This window comes from Carcharodon carcharias, chromosome 7, assembly GCF_017639515.1.
Source record: "Carcharodon carcharias isolate sCarCar2 chromosome 7, sCarCar2.pri, whole genome shotgun sequence".
Classification (NCBI taxonomy): domain Eukaryota; kingdom Metazoa; phylum Chordata; class Chondrichthyes; order Lamniformes; family Lamnidae; genus Carcharodon; species Carcharodon carcharias.
The window spans coordinates 186,135,923-186,153,439 of NC_054473.1; the positions used below are offsets into that span (position 1 = coordinate 186,135,923).

At 44.3% G+C, this 17,517-nt stretch overlaps 1 protein-coding gene across 2 annotated transcripts in view; it reads right to left on the minus strand.

Moving 5' to 3' along the window:
• Positions 1-17,517, minus strand: part of cmtm4 (CKLF-like MARVEL transmembrane domain containing 4) — an 80,545-nt gene that overhangs the window by 20,584 nt on the left and 42,444 nt on the right. For both annotated transcript variants that reach the window (XR_005943636.1, XM_041192668.1), the window contains one exon: positions 9,995-10,171. Coding sequence is in view for 1 of the 2 variants with exons in the window: in XM_041192668.1 (XP_041048602.1) it covers positions 9,995-10,171 (177 nt within the window). In the remaining variant the exon portion in view is untranslated. The remainder of the gene's footprint in view (positions 1-9,994; positions 10,172-17,517) is intronic.

Genomic DNA, 17,517 nt, shown 5'->3' on the forward strand with positions numbered 1-17,517 from the left:
ACAAAGACACACACAGAAACACACAGGCACAAAGACACACACAGAAACACACAGGCACAAAGACACACACAGAAACACACAGGCACAAAGACACACACAGAAACACACAGGCACAAAGACACACACAGAAACACACAGGCACAAAGACACACACAGAAACACACAGGCACAAAGACACACACAGAAACACACAGGCACAAAGACACACACAGAAACACACAGGCACAAAGACACACACAGAAACACACAGGCACAAAGGCACACACACAGAAACACACAGGCACAAAGGCACACACACAGAAACACACAGGCACAAAGACACACACACAGAAACACACAGGCACAAAGACACACACACAAAGGCACACACACACGCACAGGCACAAAGGCACACACACACACACACACACAGGCACAAAGGCACACACACACACACACACATACAGGCACAAAGGCACACACACACACACACACAGGCACAAAGGCACACACACACACACACACAGGCACAAAGGCACACACACAAACGCACAGGCACAAAGGCACACACACAAACGCACAGGCACAAAGGCACACACACAAACGCACAGGCACAAAGGCACACACACAAACGCACAGGCACAAAGGCACACACACAAACGCACAGGCACAAAGGCACACACACAAACGCACAGGCACAAAGGCACACACAAACGCACAGGCACAAAGGCACACACAAACGCACAGGCACAAAGGCACACACAAACGCACAGGCACAAAGGCACACACAAACGCACAGGCACAAAGACACACACACAAACGCACAGGCACAAAGACACACACACAAACGCACAGGCACAAAGACACACACACAAAGGCACAGGCACAAAGACACACACACAAACGCACAGGCACAAAGACACACACACAAACGCACAGGCACAAAGACACACACACAAACGCACAGTCACAAAGACACACACACAAACGCACAGGCACAAAGACACACACACAAACGCACAGGCACAAAGACACACACACAAACGCACAGGCACAAAGACACACACACAAACGCACAGGCACAAAGACACACACAAATGCACAGGCACAAAGACACACACACAAACGCACAGGCACAAAGACACACACACAAACGCACAGGCACAAAGACACACACACAAACGCACAGGCACAAAGACACACACACAAACGCACATGCACAGACACACAGAAACACACAGGCACGAAGACACACACAGAAACACACAGGCACAAAGGCACACACAGAAACACACAGGCACAAAGACACACACAGAAACACACAGGCACAAAGACACACACAGAAACACACAGGCACAAAGACACACACAGAAACACAGGCACAAAGATACACACAGGCATAAACAAATATTGTTTTACTAGCCCTGTTCCCATATTCCTTCAACCACTTTCCCATTGTTCCCCTATCCAGCTTCATCCTGAATGCTGACACTGTCTTTGCCTCAACCACAAATTCCACAAGGTTGTGTGTGAAGCAGTTTCTCTGGCCGTCTGCTCCAAATCTTCTCTGTTTCATCTTATCTATGGCCCCTCATTCTTAACTCCTTAACTATTGGAAAACGGCTGCATTTATCTGCCCTGTCACATTCTCATTATTATAACCACTCCTTTCATCTAGTTTGTAACTAATAAGTGAACAGGAGTGGCCATTCATACACTCAAGCCTGGTCTGCCCCTTTTTATTAGATTATGGCTGATCTCTACATCAACTTTGTCTATTCAACTCTGCTCTATACCCCTCACTCCTAGTTTTGCTTTGTTTTAACAATAGACCCAACTTTGTTTTTTACTCTTTCACAGGGTGTGGACATCACTGGCTCAGCCAGCATTTATTGCCCATCCCTAATTGCCCTTGAGAAGGTGGTAGTGAGCTGGCTTCTTGAACCGCTGCAGTCCATGTGGTGTAGGTACACCCACAGTGCTGTTAGGGAGCGAGTGCCAGGATTTTGACCCAGCGACAGTGAAGGAACAGTGATATATTTCCAAGTCAGGATGGTGAGTGACTTGGAGGGGAACTTCCAGGTGGTGGTGTTCCCATCTATCTGCTGCCCTTGTCCCTCTAAATGGCAGTGGCCATGGGTTTGGAAGGTGCTGTCTAAGGAGCCTTGGTGAGTTTCTGCAGTACATCTTGTAGATGGTACACACACTGCTGCTACTGTGCATCAGTGGTGGAGGGAGTGAATGTTTAAGGTGGTGGATGGGGTGCCAATCATGCAGGCTGCTTTGTTCTGGATGACCCAAATTTCTGGGACTTTCTTCATATTTGTATTTTTTCATATCAGGCAGTATCCCAGTGAATCATTGCCCAATACACCAACCCGAATATCTTATTGCCATAACATTCAGCTATTTCTTCAATAAGCTCACCACTATTCCTGACAAACCATTCTAATTGTTCAGCAACCTTTGTAGAGAGAAGTATTTCCTGGCTCCAATCTTAGACTTTGCCTTCCTACCACAGTGTGTCAGTGTACTGCTCAGTCCCTGCATCTCACTAGGTACCTGATAGCTTGGATTCTGCAGTCACATGGCATTTCTCACCATTCCTATTCAAGTAGATTCCCTTTCTCGCAATGTAGAACAGTTTAGCTAAACCTCTATCGCTAAACGTCTATGATCTGTCAGATGTTTCAGTCCCCTATGTTTTTCGTAATCGATCTTTACATAGTATTTAGAATTACATGGAGTTTACAGCATGAAACAGGTTATTCAGCCCAAGTGCTCCATGATGTTTATGATCAACATGAGCCTCCTACTCCTCTTCACCTCACCCATATCCTATTCCTTTCTCTCTCGTAATTTTATCCAGCTTCCCCTCAAATGCATCTTTCCTATTTGTCTCAAGTGCTCCATGTGGCAGTGAGTACAAAGTTCTCCCCACTCTCTGGGTAAAGAAGTTTCTTCTGAATTCCATAATAGTGGCCATTTTATATTTATGGCTCTTAGTTTTGGACTCCCACCAACAATCAACAAATAGAAATGTCTTCTCCATCCTGTCAAACCTCATTATTAGTTTAAAGGCCTCTATTAGAATGCTTGCTTTGTTCTGCAAATAGTCAGTTATTTGAGTCAGAGAGAGACTACATGACCTTCATACATTGAAATATTTTCAATGTAAGGCCACCAGCATTGAACAAAGGGTTTTCTCATTATCTTCTGCATGGGTACCAGTCTATGGATGAATATTTGACAATCCTTTCTTCTGAATATCCATACAAAGTTATCTGGCGACCAGTGTATTAATCAACTAGAATGCTCAGTTCCATTCCAAACTCTTCAGATAATGAAGCAGTCTGTACCCATGTGCAGCAAGAGCTGGACAATGTTCAGACTTATGCTGATAATGGCAAGTAACATTCTTGCCACACAGAGATGGTTACCTAAAGTTGTAGCTCATGGAATTGAAGGCAAATGCTTGAACTGGATTGTGGATTGGCTGAGCGGCAGGAGACAAAGGAGGAAGAAAGAATGGACATTCTAATTGGCAGGATGTGATTAGTGGTGTCCCACAAGGATCTGTTTTGGGGTCTCAATGATTCACACCCATTTATGAAATGACTTAGATGATGGAATAGAAACCACAAATCCAAATTTCCCAATGTCACAAAGACAGGCGGCATTGTAAGCAGTGCAGGTGGCAGGGTCAAATTACAAAGATGCTGATAGATTAAGTGAAGGGGCAAAACCAGCAAGTGGATTTCAGTGTGGAGTCATCCACTTTGGATATAAAAAGGAACTGGAACAGAGGACTTTCTGATTGGTGAAAAGCTAGAAACAGCGGAGGAACACAGAGACTTGGGGGTCCAGGTACACAGATTATTAAAATATCATGAACAAGTACAGAAAATAATCTGGAAGGCGAATGGAATGCTGGTCTTTATATCTAGAGGATTAGAATACAAGGGGTAGAAGTCGTGCTTCAGTTATACAAAGCCTTCTTTAGAGCCCACCTGAAGATACTGTGGGCACCGCACCTTAGGCAGGAAATACTGGTCTTGGAGGGAGTGTAATGTAGATCAACCAGAATGAAACCAGGACTGAAAGGGATTAGATTACAAGGGGGGGGATTACACAAACTAGGATTGTAATCCCTGGAATTTAGAAGGTTAAAGGGCGATCTGATCGAAGTTTTGTGGCTATTAAGGGGAACAGATAGGACTGAGAGAGACAGAGAAACTATTTTTGTTGGTTTAAGAGTCTAGGACCAGGGGGCATAGTCTAAAAGTTAGAGCCAGACTGATCAGGAGCAACATTAGGAAACACTTCACACCCAGGGTGGGAGAAGTTTGAATGTGCTTTTGCAAATGGCAATTGATGCTAGATCAAATCTGAGATTGACAGATTTTGGTTTTCTAAAGGTAGTAATGGATAAAGGACAAGGGATAATGGATAAGGGATCAGCCATGATCCCTTGCTCCCCTGTAACTTATCTTCATTCACAGGTTCGTGTTACAGTAAAGGGTTAAACTTCACTTGTCTTCCCTTGAGTTTAGAGGCTGAGCAAGGTGCTTAAAATATTTAAGGATTTCGATAGAGTTGATACAGAAAAATCATCTCCTCTGATGGGGGAAATCAAGTACGAGGGAAGAATCTGAAAATTAAGGTGGTTGAGTCCATGACTGTACATGGGCTGGGAGTGTAGTTAATTGGGTGGGTCGAATCAACGATAGCAGAGTGTGTACAGAATCTGCAGGTGGAGTCAAAATAATGAGACAAAGTCCGTAATGGGGAGACTGTAGATGAGCTGTGAAAGGAGAATAAAGAGATAGGACAGTCCACAAACTCTATAACATTACCCAAATCCAACCTGCCGCTGAAATCCTCCGTGACACTGCTGCCTTCAGTCTTAACTATTCAATGTTCTCCTGGGCGGCCTCCCACCTTCCTTAAACCTGACTCATCCAAACCTCCTCTGCCCAGACTCTACCTGGCACCAATCGTCCTGCTCACCCATTGCCCTCTGTGCTCACTGACCGAGATTGCTTCCAGGTTTGGCAATGCCTTGATTTTAAAATTCTCACCCTCATTTTCAAATTCCTCCATAGCCTTGCCCCGCACCCCCCCCCCTTCCCCATCTCTGTAATCTCCCAAACCCTACAAGATAATCGGCATTCCGCCAATTCTGGCCTCTTGCACATTCCCGATTTTAATTGTGGCGTCATTGGCGGCTGCACCTTCTGCTGCCTCGGGCCTAAGCTCTGGAATTCCCTCCCTGAGCCTCTACCTCCCTCTCCTCTTTTAAGATGTTTCTCTAAGCCTACTTCTTTGACCAAGCTTTTGGTCGTCTGCCCTAATGTGGATCAGTGCCAGTTTTTGTTTTATAACATTCCCGAAAAGTGCCTTGGGACATTTTACAATGTTAAAGGCGTGACATAAATACAAGCTGCTGTTGTCTTAAAGTCTTGCCCATGATGGGATTGAAAAAATATCCCACCATCAGGACTTCTCTTCCAGATCAAACAGTTAATATTAAGATTACGGTTAACATCTAAGATAATTCTGTTAAGCATTTAAAAAATGATACAAAATGAGAACAGGCCAAGATATTAATGGTGATGGGAGATACTTGTGATTAAATGAATTACAATGAATCCTGATGTTGAGATGGTGGTCTGAACTCCAGATTAGGTTATTTTATCAACATAAACTATCAGAGTTTAAACAGAAACATGCAGTTTAGATAAGTTCAGTTTTGATTTACATCAAATTGCACTGCGCATAAACAGAGTATTCAGCCCAAATGGTCTGTGTCACTGTTTATGCTCCATATGAGCCTCCTCCCACTCCCTCTTCATCTCACCCTTCATTGTATCCTTCTTTTCATTTCTCACTTTGTCTCTATTTAGTTTCCCTTTAAATACATCGACACTATTCACCTCAACCACTCCCTGTGGTAGCGAGTTCCACATTCTCACCACTCTCCGGGTAAAGAGGTTCCCAGTTCGGTTTACTAGTTGGTTATCTTACATTTGACAGAAAATGTTGAAAACATTTCAGCAAGTCAGGCAACAACTGTGGAAGGAGAACGGGGGGTTCATGTTTCAGGTCGATGACCTCTCGTCAGAACTCTGCTCGGACAACGGGTCTCAACCTGAATCATTAACTCAGTTTCTCTCTCTCCACAGATGCTGCCAGACCCACTGAGCATTTTCAGCACTGTGGACGCACCTACACCACGGGGACTGCAAGCAGTTCAAGAAGGCAGCTCACCGCCATCTTCTCGAGGGTATCTAGGGATGGGCAATAAATGCTGGCCCAGCCAGAGATACACACATCCGCTGTATTTTGCTTATATATTTATGACGCCCAAGTTTTGGTTTCCCCCACAAGTGGAAACATCTTTTCTACATCTCTGCTATCAAACCCCTTCGTAAGATTATAAGACCTCTTATCAGGTCACAGCTATCTCAGGTTGCTGTTTCCTGGCGAAAAGAGCCTCAGTCTGTCCATTCTTTCCTAATAGTTATAACCTCTCAGTTCTGGCTGGACATCTTTTTTGCACCTTCTCCAGTGTCTTGGTTTTTTTTTTTATAAAATGGAGACTTGAGTATTACTGAGAAGAGAGATTTTTTTTTGTCAAAGCTTTTCGTCTCGCGCTCATCAGGACAATTTATTAATGTTTTCAGCAATATCTTAATAAATCCAATAATGAGTTCAGGAGGAACTTCATTACCCAGAGAACTATGAGAATATGGAACTGGCTACCACAGGGGGTGGGTGAGGTGAATAATATAAATGTATATATGGGGAAGCTAGTTAAGTACGTGAGGAAGAAAGAAGAATAAGCCGATAGGGAATATAAACACCGGCACAGAGCAGTTGGGCCGATTGGCCTGTTTCTATTCTGCAGACTTGATGTAACATTAACATTACCAGCACAAGATGATCTGGATATGATGCTGTGGTTGGAAAATTGTGTGTGAGAAATTTGTGATTTCAAAGTAAAAATATTACAAATTTCTCACACACAATTTTCTACCCACAGCATCAAAGTATTCTTGCGAATTGTCCTGATGAGCACAAGATGAAAAGCTTCGACAACATGTCTCTTTTTTGTTCAGCAATACTCAAGTTCTGTGCTACCAAATGATTAATTATCATAAGATAAAAGCAAAATGCTGTGGATGCTGGGAACCTGAAACAAATACAGAAAATACTGGAAAAACTCAGCAGGTCTGGCAGTAGCTGCGGAGAGAGAAACAGAGTTACATTTCGAGTCCGTATGACCCTTCTATAATTATCTTATATTTATGACTGCTAGTTACAGTCTCCTGAATGAGTGGAAACATTTTTTCCATGTCCCCCTTCATTAAGGCCTCTTACTAAGTCATCCCATCAGCCTTCTTAGAGAAAGAAAGAGACCCAGCCTGTTCATTCTCTCTTGATTATTGTCTTAGTTCTGATATCGTCTTTGTGCATCTCCTCTGCTCTCTCAAATATCTCTCAATTCTTTTTATAATAGAGACCAGAACTGTGCACAGTACTCCAAGTGTGGCCTAATACACATTTAACATAACTCAATTCTATTCTCCTAGATATGAAAACCGCTCCTTGGTTTGCTTTTTTTTTATGGCCTCACGAAGCAGTGTCACAACTTTTAATAATGTGTAACTCTGTTTTATTGGGTTCCTCTGCTCCTCTACTACATCCGGACTCTTACTTTCCAAGGATTGTGTGGCTTCCTTATTGTCCCTCCCAAAGTGCACTGCCTGACACTTATCAAAGTTGAAATACATCTGCCATTGATACCAGGGTTTTCAGAGTTCATTAAATGGTTTCTTGTTTTAGCTTTTTGGCATTACCAGCACTCCCAGCAGCTCCCCCAATCAATCTGGTGTCATTTGAAAACTTGGATCTTGTACCATGATTGCCGAAGGCACATTTTGTTTACGCAGATGGAGAGCGGTGAACCCAGCACCAACACCTGCGAAACATCTCCTTCCCTGTTAAAGGTCACTGATAGGCCCACCCCGGCTGAGATCAGCACAGCCCAGGAGACGGAACCTTGGATCTGACTGATCTTCCTTCGAAGATCCTCCACCTTCAGCCATACAGGGGTTGCACTTACTGCCCATCCCTAATTTCCCTTTGAACTGAGTGGCTTGCTAGGTCACTTAAGAGTCAACCACATTGTTGTGGGTCTGGAGTCACATGTAGGCCAGACCAAATAAGAATGGCAGATTTCCTTCCCTAAAGGGCATTAGTGAACCAGATGGGTCTTTATGACAATTAATGATAATTTTTATGGTCACCATTACTGGGACGAGCTTTATATCCTAGATTTAATAATTAAATTTTAAAATTCACAGCTGCCATTGTGGGGTTTGAACCAGTGTGCCCAGAGAATTAGCCTAGGCCTTTGGATTACTAGTCCAAAGACATTACCGCTACACCACCATCTCCCACGAGGAGAAATTTCTTCACTTAGAGGGTTGTGAACCTTTGGAATTCTATACCCCAGAGGATTGTGGATCCCCAGTTGTTGAACATTCAAGACTGAGATCAATAGATGTTTGAACACCGAGAATTTGGGGATTGAGCGGAAAAATTAAGTTGAAGGAGATCAGCTATGATCTTATTGAATGGCGGAGCAGGTCTGATGGGCTGAATGACCTATTCTTATATCTTGTGCTCTTGGAACAAGTTGAGATGTATGTTAAAGAGCCGGCTGGGATCCTTCATTTTATGAATAGAGAGAGAGTTCAAAAGCCAAGAAATGATATTAAACCCCTATAAATCACTGCTTAAGCCTCAGTTGGAATATTGTATTTAATTCGGGAAACACGCTTTAATAAGGATGTTACGGACTTAGAGAGGTGTAAATGAGATTTACCTGAATGATACCAGGGATGGAGGGACATCAGTTACACGATGATTAAATTAAAGGTGCTCAAAATCATGAGGGATTCTTTTTTATTCTTTCACAAGATATGGGCACCACTGGCTCGACCAGCAATTTTGTTACCCATTCCTAATTGCCCCTTGAGAAGGTGATGGTGAGCCGCCTTCTTGAACCACTGCAGTCTACGTGATGTAGGTACACCCACAGTGCTGTTAGGGAGGGAGTTCCAGGATTTTGACCCAGCGACAGTGAAGAGGTAGGGTGGAGTAAATACAGAGAAAATCATTTCGCTGGCAGGAAGGTCAGTAACCAGAGATTACAAATTTAAGGTTAAAGCAAAGGTGATATGAGGAAACAGAACTTCATGTAGCAAGTTATTGTGATCTGAAATACACTGGCTTAAAGGGCAGTAGAAGCTAATTCAATAGAACTTCAAAAGGAGAATTGGAAAAGTTCCAGGAAAGGAAGAACCTGTCCCTTGCTTTAAGCAAATATTTTTTTAAAAATGTATTGGAGGAACCATTACAATCTCATTCCTCCACTGTTCTACACATCAAATGAAAGGACAGAGTTCCAACATTCCAAAGCTTCTTTCCAAGAAGTCACAGGATAGTTGGAAAATGGAATATAAAAATGGTATGCATGCACAGTAGGAGATGCTCGATCAAAACATCACTGGGACAGTGTAGAGGGAGCTTTACTCTGTATCTAACCCCGTGTTGTACCTGTCCTGGGAGTGTTTGATGGGGACGGTGTAGAGGGAGCTTTACTCTGTATCTAACCCCGTGCTGTACCTGTCCTGGGAGTGTTTGATGGGGACAGTGTAGAGGGAGCTTTACTCTGTATCTAACCCCGTGCTGTACCTGCCCTGGGAGTGTTTGATGGGGACAGTGTAGAGGGAGCTTTACTCTGTATCTAACCCCGTGCTGTACCTGTCCTGGGAGTGTTTGATGGGGACGGTGTAGAGGGAGCTTTACTCTGTATCTAACCCCGTGCTGTACCTGTCCCATGGCTGTTTAATGGAAGCCAGCAAAGACACAATGGGCCAAATGGCCACCTTCTGCATACTAACCATTCTGCGGTTTTATGATTGTACCATTCTGCCAAACTCACCGTCAAATTCCAGTTGATCTGCGGTACTTTAGTGTGAAGGTTGAGGCTGAACATCAGCAACAGAACTCCAGTAACCACGAATGCTGTGCAACTAACAAACTCGAAGAAATAAAGACCCCCGCATGGCAAACACTCCTTCACCGTCTCAATGCAGATGAAGGCTATTAGTGCCAAAACCTGTAAGGGAAACACAATCTTTAAAATCAAATGTGCTTTGTTCCTGGTCACAGTGTTGGTCTCTGCCTTTTTCACAGAACTACAATCTTTATATCCCTTTCTCGCCTTCTCTCATTTGGAAGAGTGTGTTAACATCTAACATACTCTTCCCTCCTCACTCTCTAAGCTTATTGTCCAATTCACCTCTCTCTAATTCCTGGACAGTCTCTCCCTCTCTCAGCCAAGTCTCTTTCTCTCTACTTTATCAATGCTAATATTCAGCTTCTCAGAACTTTTATAGTTTTCATCCCCTTTTTCAAATCCCTCTATGGTCTCACCACACCCCATCCCCATAACCTCCCCTAGCCCTACAACCCTCCAAGATCTCGGTGTTGCTCCCATTCTGACTTCTTGTGCATCTTCAGTTTTCATTGTTACACACCACTGGCAGCCGTCCCTTCAGCTACCTGTTGCTAGGCTCTGGAATTCCCTACCTAAACCTCTCTATCTCTCTTTTTTCCCCTCCTCTGCCAAGTCACTCTTTAAAGTCTACTTCTTTGATTAACCTTTTAGTCACCTGACCTTGCGTGGTTCAGTATTAGGTTTTGTCGAATTATGTACCTGGGGATGTTTAACCATATAAAAATGCAACTCTGTATTGCTGTGTCTCTCTTCCTTCCAATCTGCAAGTAGCTCTATGCTCAATGTCTTTTCTCCACATAGTGAGATTTGTCTCACTATCTCTAACTCCAAATCTAGTTGGGGCCTCGAAACTGTGAAACTCCTCGGCTGTCGTGGTCTTTGCTTGCTCCTACAATCTACAGGCTTGTCAAACCCATTGTTTAGTCCTTACTTTCAACCTCACTGCGTTGTCGGCAGGGCAACCAGCTGGCTCTCTGCTGGGGATCCTCCAACTGGAAGTCAGCTTGAAAGACCCCTCCATCATCCTCTCCATTAGCCTACCAGGTATCCAACGTGGAGAGTAACATCTGCAGTGTTTCATCTGGCAAAGAAATCTTTTATTCACCCCCCCCAAAAAAGCAGCAAACACAACCAAAAACTGATCGACCAATCATCTCATTCCTGTTTGCAGAGCCCAGAAAGGCTGTTGCTTTTCCCTCTACTTCTTAAAAATTAGTGCATCGGATGTGGGTGTTGTAGGTATTTATTACCCCTCCTTCCTGAGTGAAGTGTGGACTCACAATCTGCCAATCCCAAGGCGAGCTTGCATTACCAACTGAGCCTTGCTGACCATTTGAAATACTTTCATCAAATCTCTCCTTGCTAAAGTTGTGAAATGTATTTATCCAGAGAATGGTGAGAATGCTGGAGATAATAACACATAATGTAGCTGTGGTGAACAGTATAAACATATTTAGGGAGAAACAAGATAAACATATGAGGGAGAGAGGGATAGAACGATATGTTGATAGGGTGAAAGGAAGTAGTGTTGGGAGGATGCGCATGGGGAGCATTAACACAAGCACACAACTGTTGGGCTGAATGAATTTAACCGAAACAGGATTTGAAGGGGGTGGTTGGGTTTCCATTGAACTAGTGAAGTCCTGGTATTGAAGGTGCTTCCACAGTTGTTTGATGCATAGGAACACAGGAATTACAAGACAATAAAAGACCAAGGTCCATCTAGTTCACCTTCTATGATGCTGGTAGTTGCATAATTCAATGATAATGGAGTTATTGACTAATCACTGTGATCAATCCCTATTAATGAGTCTATCACAGACCCACAGGAGGTGAGGAAAACCCCCAGTGGTGGAGAGATTTGAGAACCTTAGGTCCAAAATCACCTGTTCCTCCTGAGCTACAGCCTTATGTTGTGTCACGAGTTATTCACATACTGTGTCCTCAAAAATTACCTTCTAAAAGAGATCTATCCACAACTGACTGGTTTGCTTGACAACTACAGAAAGTACGGAGCAGTCAACCAGATTGGTGTAGGGCTGGAGTCACATATAGTATATAGTCCAGACCAGATAAAGGGGCAGGGGGCAAATTCCAGCCCTAAAGGATGTTAGTGAATGAGTCGGTTTTTAAATGGTAGCTTCATGGTTACTTTTTACTAATAATACTCACCACTTAATTCAGTGTAGCTGAGAGCCCATTGGGATGTTTTTAAACACACATAGCAAGGGAGCTAAATGACTGCAAGTCAGACTGTGTGTGTGTGCAACATAAGATGAGATTAGACATCAAGCAAATCAGATCACTCAATATTTATCCTCCATACCTTACACAGATCCTCACTGCCACACAGTGAACAGATGGAGGCGAGTCTTGAGAACACAGATCAAAGGTTAAAGGTGCGTTCTGGACTGTAATTAACCCATTTTAAATCTCCAATACACCCTGACTTTACCCTCAAAGTAAGCTCAAGGGGCAGCACCTCGTCTTACAATTAGGCACTTTACTCCATTGGGGCTGATCCAATGGGGAAAGGTTGAACAGGTTGGGCCTAAACCCATTGGAGTTTAGACGAATGAGAGGTGATCTTATTGAAACACAAGATCTTGCGGGGACTTGATAGGGTGGATACCCGGAGGATCTTTCGTTTTGTTGGGGAGACTAAAACTAGGGGACACAGTTTAAGAAAAAGAGGTCTCCCTTTTTAAAACAAGAGATGAGGAGAAACCTTTTCATGGAGATCATTAGTCTGTGGAATTCTCTTCCCCTGAAAGCAGTGGAGGCTGGGTCACTGAATTTATTCACAGCCGAGTTTGATAGAATTTTGATAGATAAGGGAGTCAAGGGTTATGTGGGGTGGGTGGGGGGGGAGGGTTTAGACAGGAAGGTAGAGCTGATACCACAGCCATGATCTTAATGAATGGTAGAGCAGGCTTGAGGGGCCAAATGGCCTCCACCTGCTCCTGAGTCCAATGTTCCCTGTGTTTACGGCTTTCCAGACTCAACATCGAGTTCAACAATTTTGGATCATTATCTCTGCTCCCATTTTTTCCAGACATCAGGTGCCTCTAATGATTCTTCATTTACACCTTCTTTTTGTTTCTTCACCTGTCCTATCTCCACCCCACTTTCACCTGACCTAACTCCCTATTGTTATGTAATTTCTGCTGCCTTCCCCGCTGTCCCTTGTGTTCTCTCCATCCCATTCCAATAGGAGGCCATCGACCAGAGCCCCTGAAACATGAACTCTATTCCTCTCTCCACAGATGCTGCTTCACCTGCTGAGGAGTTCCAGCATTTTGTGTTTTATTAACCCACTTGGCGTTGGCTCCAAACTCTTCAACACACTGAAAACTCGACACAGGCTGAAGGCTTAAATAATAATGACAGTTTGTGTAGAATAAGCTTGTATTGCCTCAAGATTAAAGAGTCAAGTAACTGAGAGCTTTAAGATGATCAAAGGATTTGATAGGGTAGACAGAAAAATATTGCCCCTGGTGGGAGAGTCCAGAACAAGGTGGCAGAACCTTCAGTTAGAGTCAGGCTGTTCACAAAGCACATTCTTCACAGATAGGGAAGCAGAAGTCTGGAACTCCCTCCCGCTATGAGCTGTTGAGGCTGGGGGTTAACTGAAAATTTCAAAGCTGGGATTGACAGACTTTTGTTAAACCAGGTTATTGAGCTGTGGAACCAGGTGGAGTGAACGGAGTCAAAACACAGTTCAGCTGAGATCCGACTTATCGGAGGGACAGGCTGGAGGGTCCAAGGTGGCCAACTCTCGGGGAAATAGTTAAGGGACTATTTGGTATGGGGATCATGTGGCTCATGGGCTCCCAGTGAACCTGCGAGTGGGGGTTCTGCTGAATAGAGCAGGGTGGGGAGTGGGGGTGATGACTTTGTGCTGGGTGGGGGGGGGGGGGGTGGTGGGTGGTGTGGGTTGGGGTTGGGGGGGATGGGAGTCAGTGATGGTGCTAGTGAACGTTCAAGAGCCGAAGGTTTTGCAGGGGGATTGGTGGCGGTGTGCAGGGAAGGGGATTGGAGGAGGGTGGGTAATTGCGGAATTGTAAGAGTTGGGGGTGGGGAGATGTTACCAGTGAATCGGAGGGAATGGGGTGTGGGAGGAGTGGTGTGTGTGTGTGTGTGTGTGTGTGTGTGTGTGTGTGTGTGTGTGTGTGTGTGTGTGTGTGTGTGTGTGTGTGTGTGTGTGTGTGTGTGTGTGTGTGTGTGGGGGGGGTGCTGGTGAAGAGTTGCTGGTGAAACAGAAAGCAGGCCAATGGGACAGGAGTGCAGGCCATATGAGGAGGCGCATACTACACGCGCACAAAAACCATCAAAATACAGGACAAACAGAGTCCCGGCAACGAACATCCCGGGACAGGGGACAACTGTCCCACATCCGAGATGGTCCCATAAAATTCCGGGACGGTTAGTAACCCTGAAATGGCCCCCACCCTTCCCACATAAACTTCTGGCCCCATTGTGTCTGGCTGGAATATTCCGGTTGTTAAGATCTTGAGGGGATGAACCTTTCCACAGGAACAGCAAATTGAGTTTATTTCTAAAAAAAAATACCAAAGTCTTAATGCACTCAGCAATTTTATCCTTCAACAGAAATTAAAATTAATGTAAAAAGACACACAAGTTACGAAGATTGAAAAAATAATGCTGGGAAAGCAGAGATCAAGATAAAAGACCGACAGCTGAAACAGGTATCACGATCTAAGGGTGCTGGGAAACATAAATAATAAAAGCAAAATACAGCGGATGCTGGAAATCCAAAATAAAAACAGAAAGTTCTAGAAAAGCTGAGCAGGTCCGTGGAGAGAGAAACAGTTAACGTTTCGAGTCCAATGCAACTCTTCTTTGGAACTGATTCTAGGAAGCATCTTGTCAGAAGTTGGTTATTGCCAGAAATAAATCAGTTAGAATAGCAATGGCAAAGAATGCATTCTCCAAATATAAAAGAATCGCTCAGAATAGAAATAAGTGGAGATCTTAAGGAAAGAATCATCAAGACCGTGATTAGGAGGCTCTCGCTGTATGGGGCTGAAACAAAGACCTGGAGAAAAGTGGACATCCAAAGCCTAGAGAGTTGTGAAACGTGGTTCTGGAGAAGGATGAAGTGGGGCAGTTGGAGAGAACATGAAGGAATTCTCAGGATAGTGGCTGAGGAAAGATTGTTGGGTGAATATCATCAAAAGAAAAAGGCAACCAGGTTGGATTGGCCACATTCCAAGGCATGAAGAGTTGCTGAAAGAGGTGTCGGAAGGAGGTTTAGAGGGATGTAGGCCAAGAGGGAGAAAGAGAATGATGATGTTAGACAACTTGAAATCAAAAATTTGGAGATTCCTATGGGCAACTGAAGAGGAAAGTGGAGAAGGCATCAAGAGGACCTGTGGAGAGCAGAAGCCCTTAGGCAGATCACTTTAGATGTTATATTATTCTGGTTGGAATCCAGTTTCCAAAAACATTTCCATTTCACACAGGAATGCGAAACCTGCAAATGTTTGCAGAGCAAAAAAGCCCAAAGCCCTTGTTCCGCGATTATTCACTCCATCCCTCCAACCATCACCTCTTCTCCCAAAATGGCCACCCTCTGGCACGGACATTGTTACCATGGGTACTATTCAATTCCAATGAACAAAAATACACAGTTCCCCATCACTACTCTCAAAATACTCCAGGTACAATGAGTTACTTTGAAAAACAGTGACTGTGAAGTTGGCAAAGGCAGTGTCCAATTCACAGCAAGAATCTACAAAACGACAATCGGACAAGAGAACAATTCATCTGTTCTGAGCTCAGGAACACCAGGAGAAACTGCCACCCAACTTGCTCTTTCTACAGAGAGTGCCACAGAACCTGTAACATCAATCTGACCCACGGTAAAAGAGCAGGCGTAGCACTTAGTTTAATGTCTTATTGCAGGCTGGCAGTGCAGCACTCCCTCAGTACAGCACGAATCCAAAACCATACAGGACTTGAATCCAAAACCATTTTGACTCAGAAGCAAAGCTACTGAGAGAAGCTAACAATTTACAATTAGTTTACATGCGAGAGTCTGGGCAACAAATACTGACGTGCTATTTATCCCAGGTGAACATGACAGCAGAGTTTCCGTTGCTGTGTATATGAATCACGTCAATATACCTTTATAAGACTCTGGTTAGGTCACAATGGGGAGTTTTACATCCCACTCTGGTCACCACACTTTAGGAAGGTTGAGAGGGTCCTTGACAGGGTGGAGGGGAGGCGATTTGCTAGAATGGTTCCAGGGATGAGGAATTTTAACCTCAGAGTTAAGGATGGAGAAGATGGGGTTGTTCTCCTTGGAGCAAAGGAGATGGAGGGGAGATTTGATGGAGGGGCACAAGGTAGTGACAGGTTTAGATAAAGTAGTCAAAGAAAATACTGTTCCCGATTGGTTGATGGTACAAGGATTAGTTGCGGAGGGGGGGACACTCAGATTTAAAGGTTTTGGGTAAAAGATGCAGTGGGGATGAGGAGGAATTTCTTTTGTTTACTCAGTGAGCTGGAACTCGCTGCCTATCAGTGTGGTAGAAGTGGAGGCAATGAACAATTTCAAAAGGAAATTGGACGGACACTTGAGGGGCAACAGAGATTGGATGGGGTGGGGGGGGTGGGGGGGGAAATGGGACTGACTGGATTACTCTGCAGAGAGCCGGTATGGATTCAATGGGCCAAATGGCCTCTTTGTGTGCCATCATGACTCTGATTTCTCCAGAGGACAGGATATCAGGCAGAAGTCAAATTCCACACCACACTTGAAGATTAGAGGACACTTGCATGATTCTCTCTGCTCGCCCTGTCCTCAAAACCTCGCCTCAAAAATCAACTGAAACTCCAGCGCAGTTCTTTTATTAAATTCGTTTATGGGATGTGGGCTTCACTGGCTGGGCCAGCGTTTATTGCCCATTCCTAACTGCCCTTGCGAAGGTGGTGGTGAGCTGCCTTCTTGAGCCGCTGCAGTCCATGTGGTGTAGGTACACCCACTGTGCTGTTAGGGAGGGAGTTCCAGGATTTTGACCCAGCGACAGTGAAGGAATGGTGCTCCCTCCAAGTGGATGCAAAAGACCCCATGACACAAATTCAAAGAAGGGCAGGGGAGTTATCCCTGGCCCTTGACCAACATCACAAAAATAGACGATCTGCTCGCAATCACGTTGCTGCTGTTTGTCAGAGCTTGCTGTGTGCGGCTGCTGCATTTCCTACTGTACAACAGCGATTACACTTCCAAAAGTACTTCAATGGCTGTAAAACACTTTGGGTCAGCCCAAAGCTACAGAACTGCATGGTTTTTACTCTTTATCCTCGAGTTTGGAGAATCTGTGTCTTTAAATGGCAGTTTCATACAAGTGATATTTCCTGCATATTCGCATTCATAAAACATACCTGACACCCACAGACCATCTGCCTATCCTACT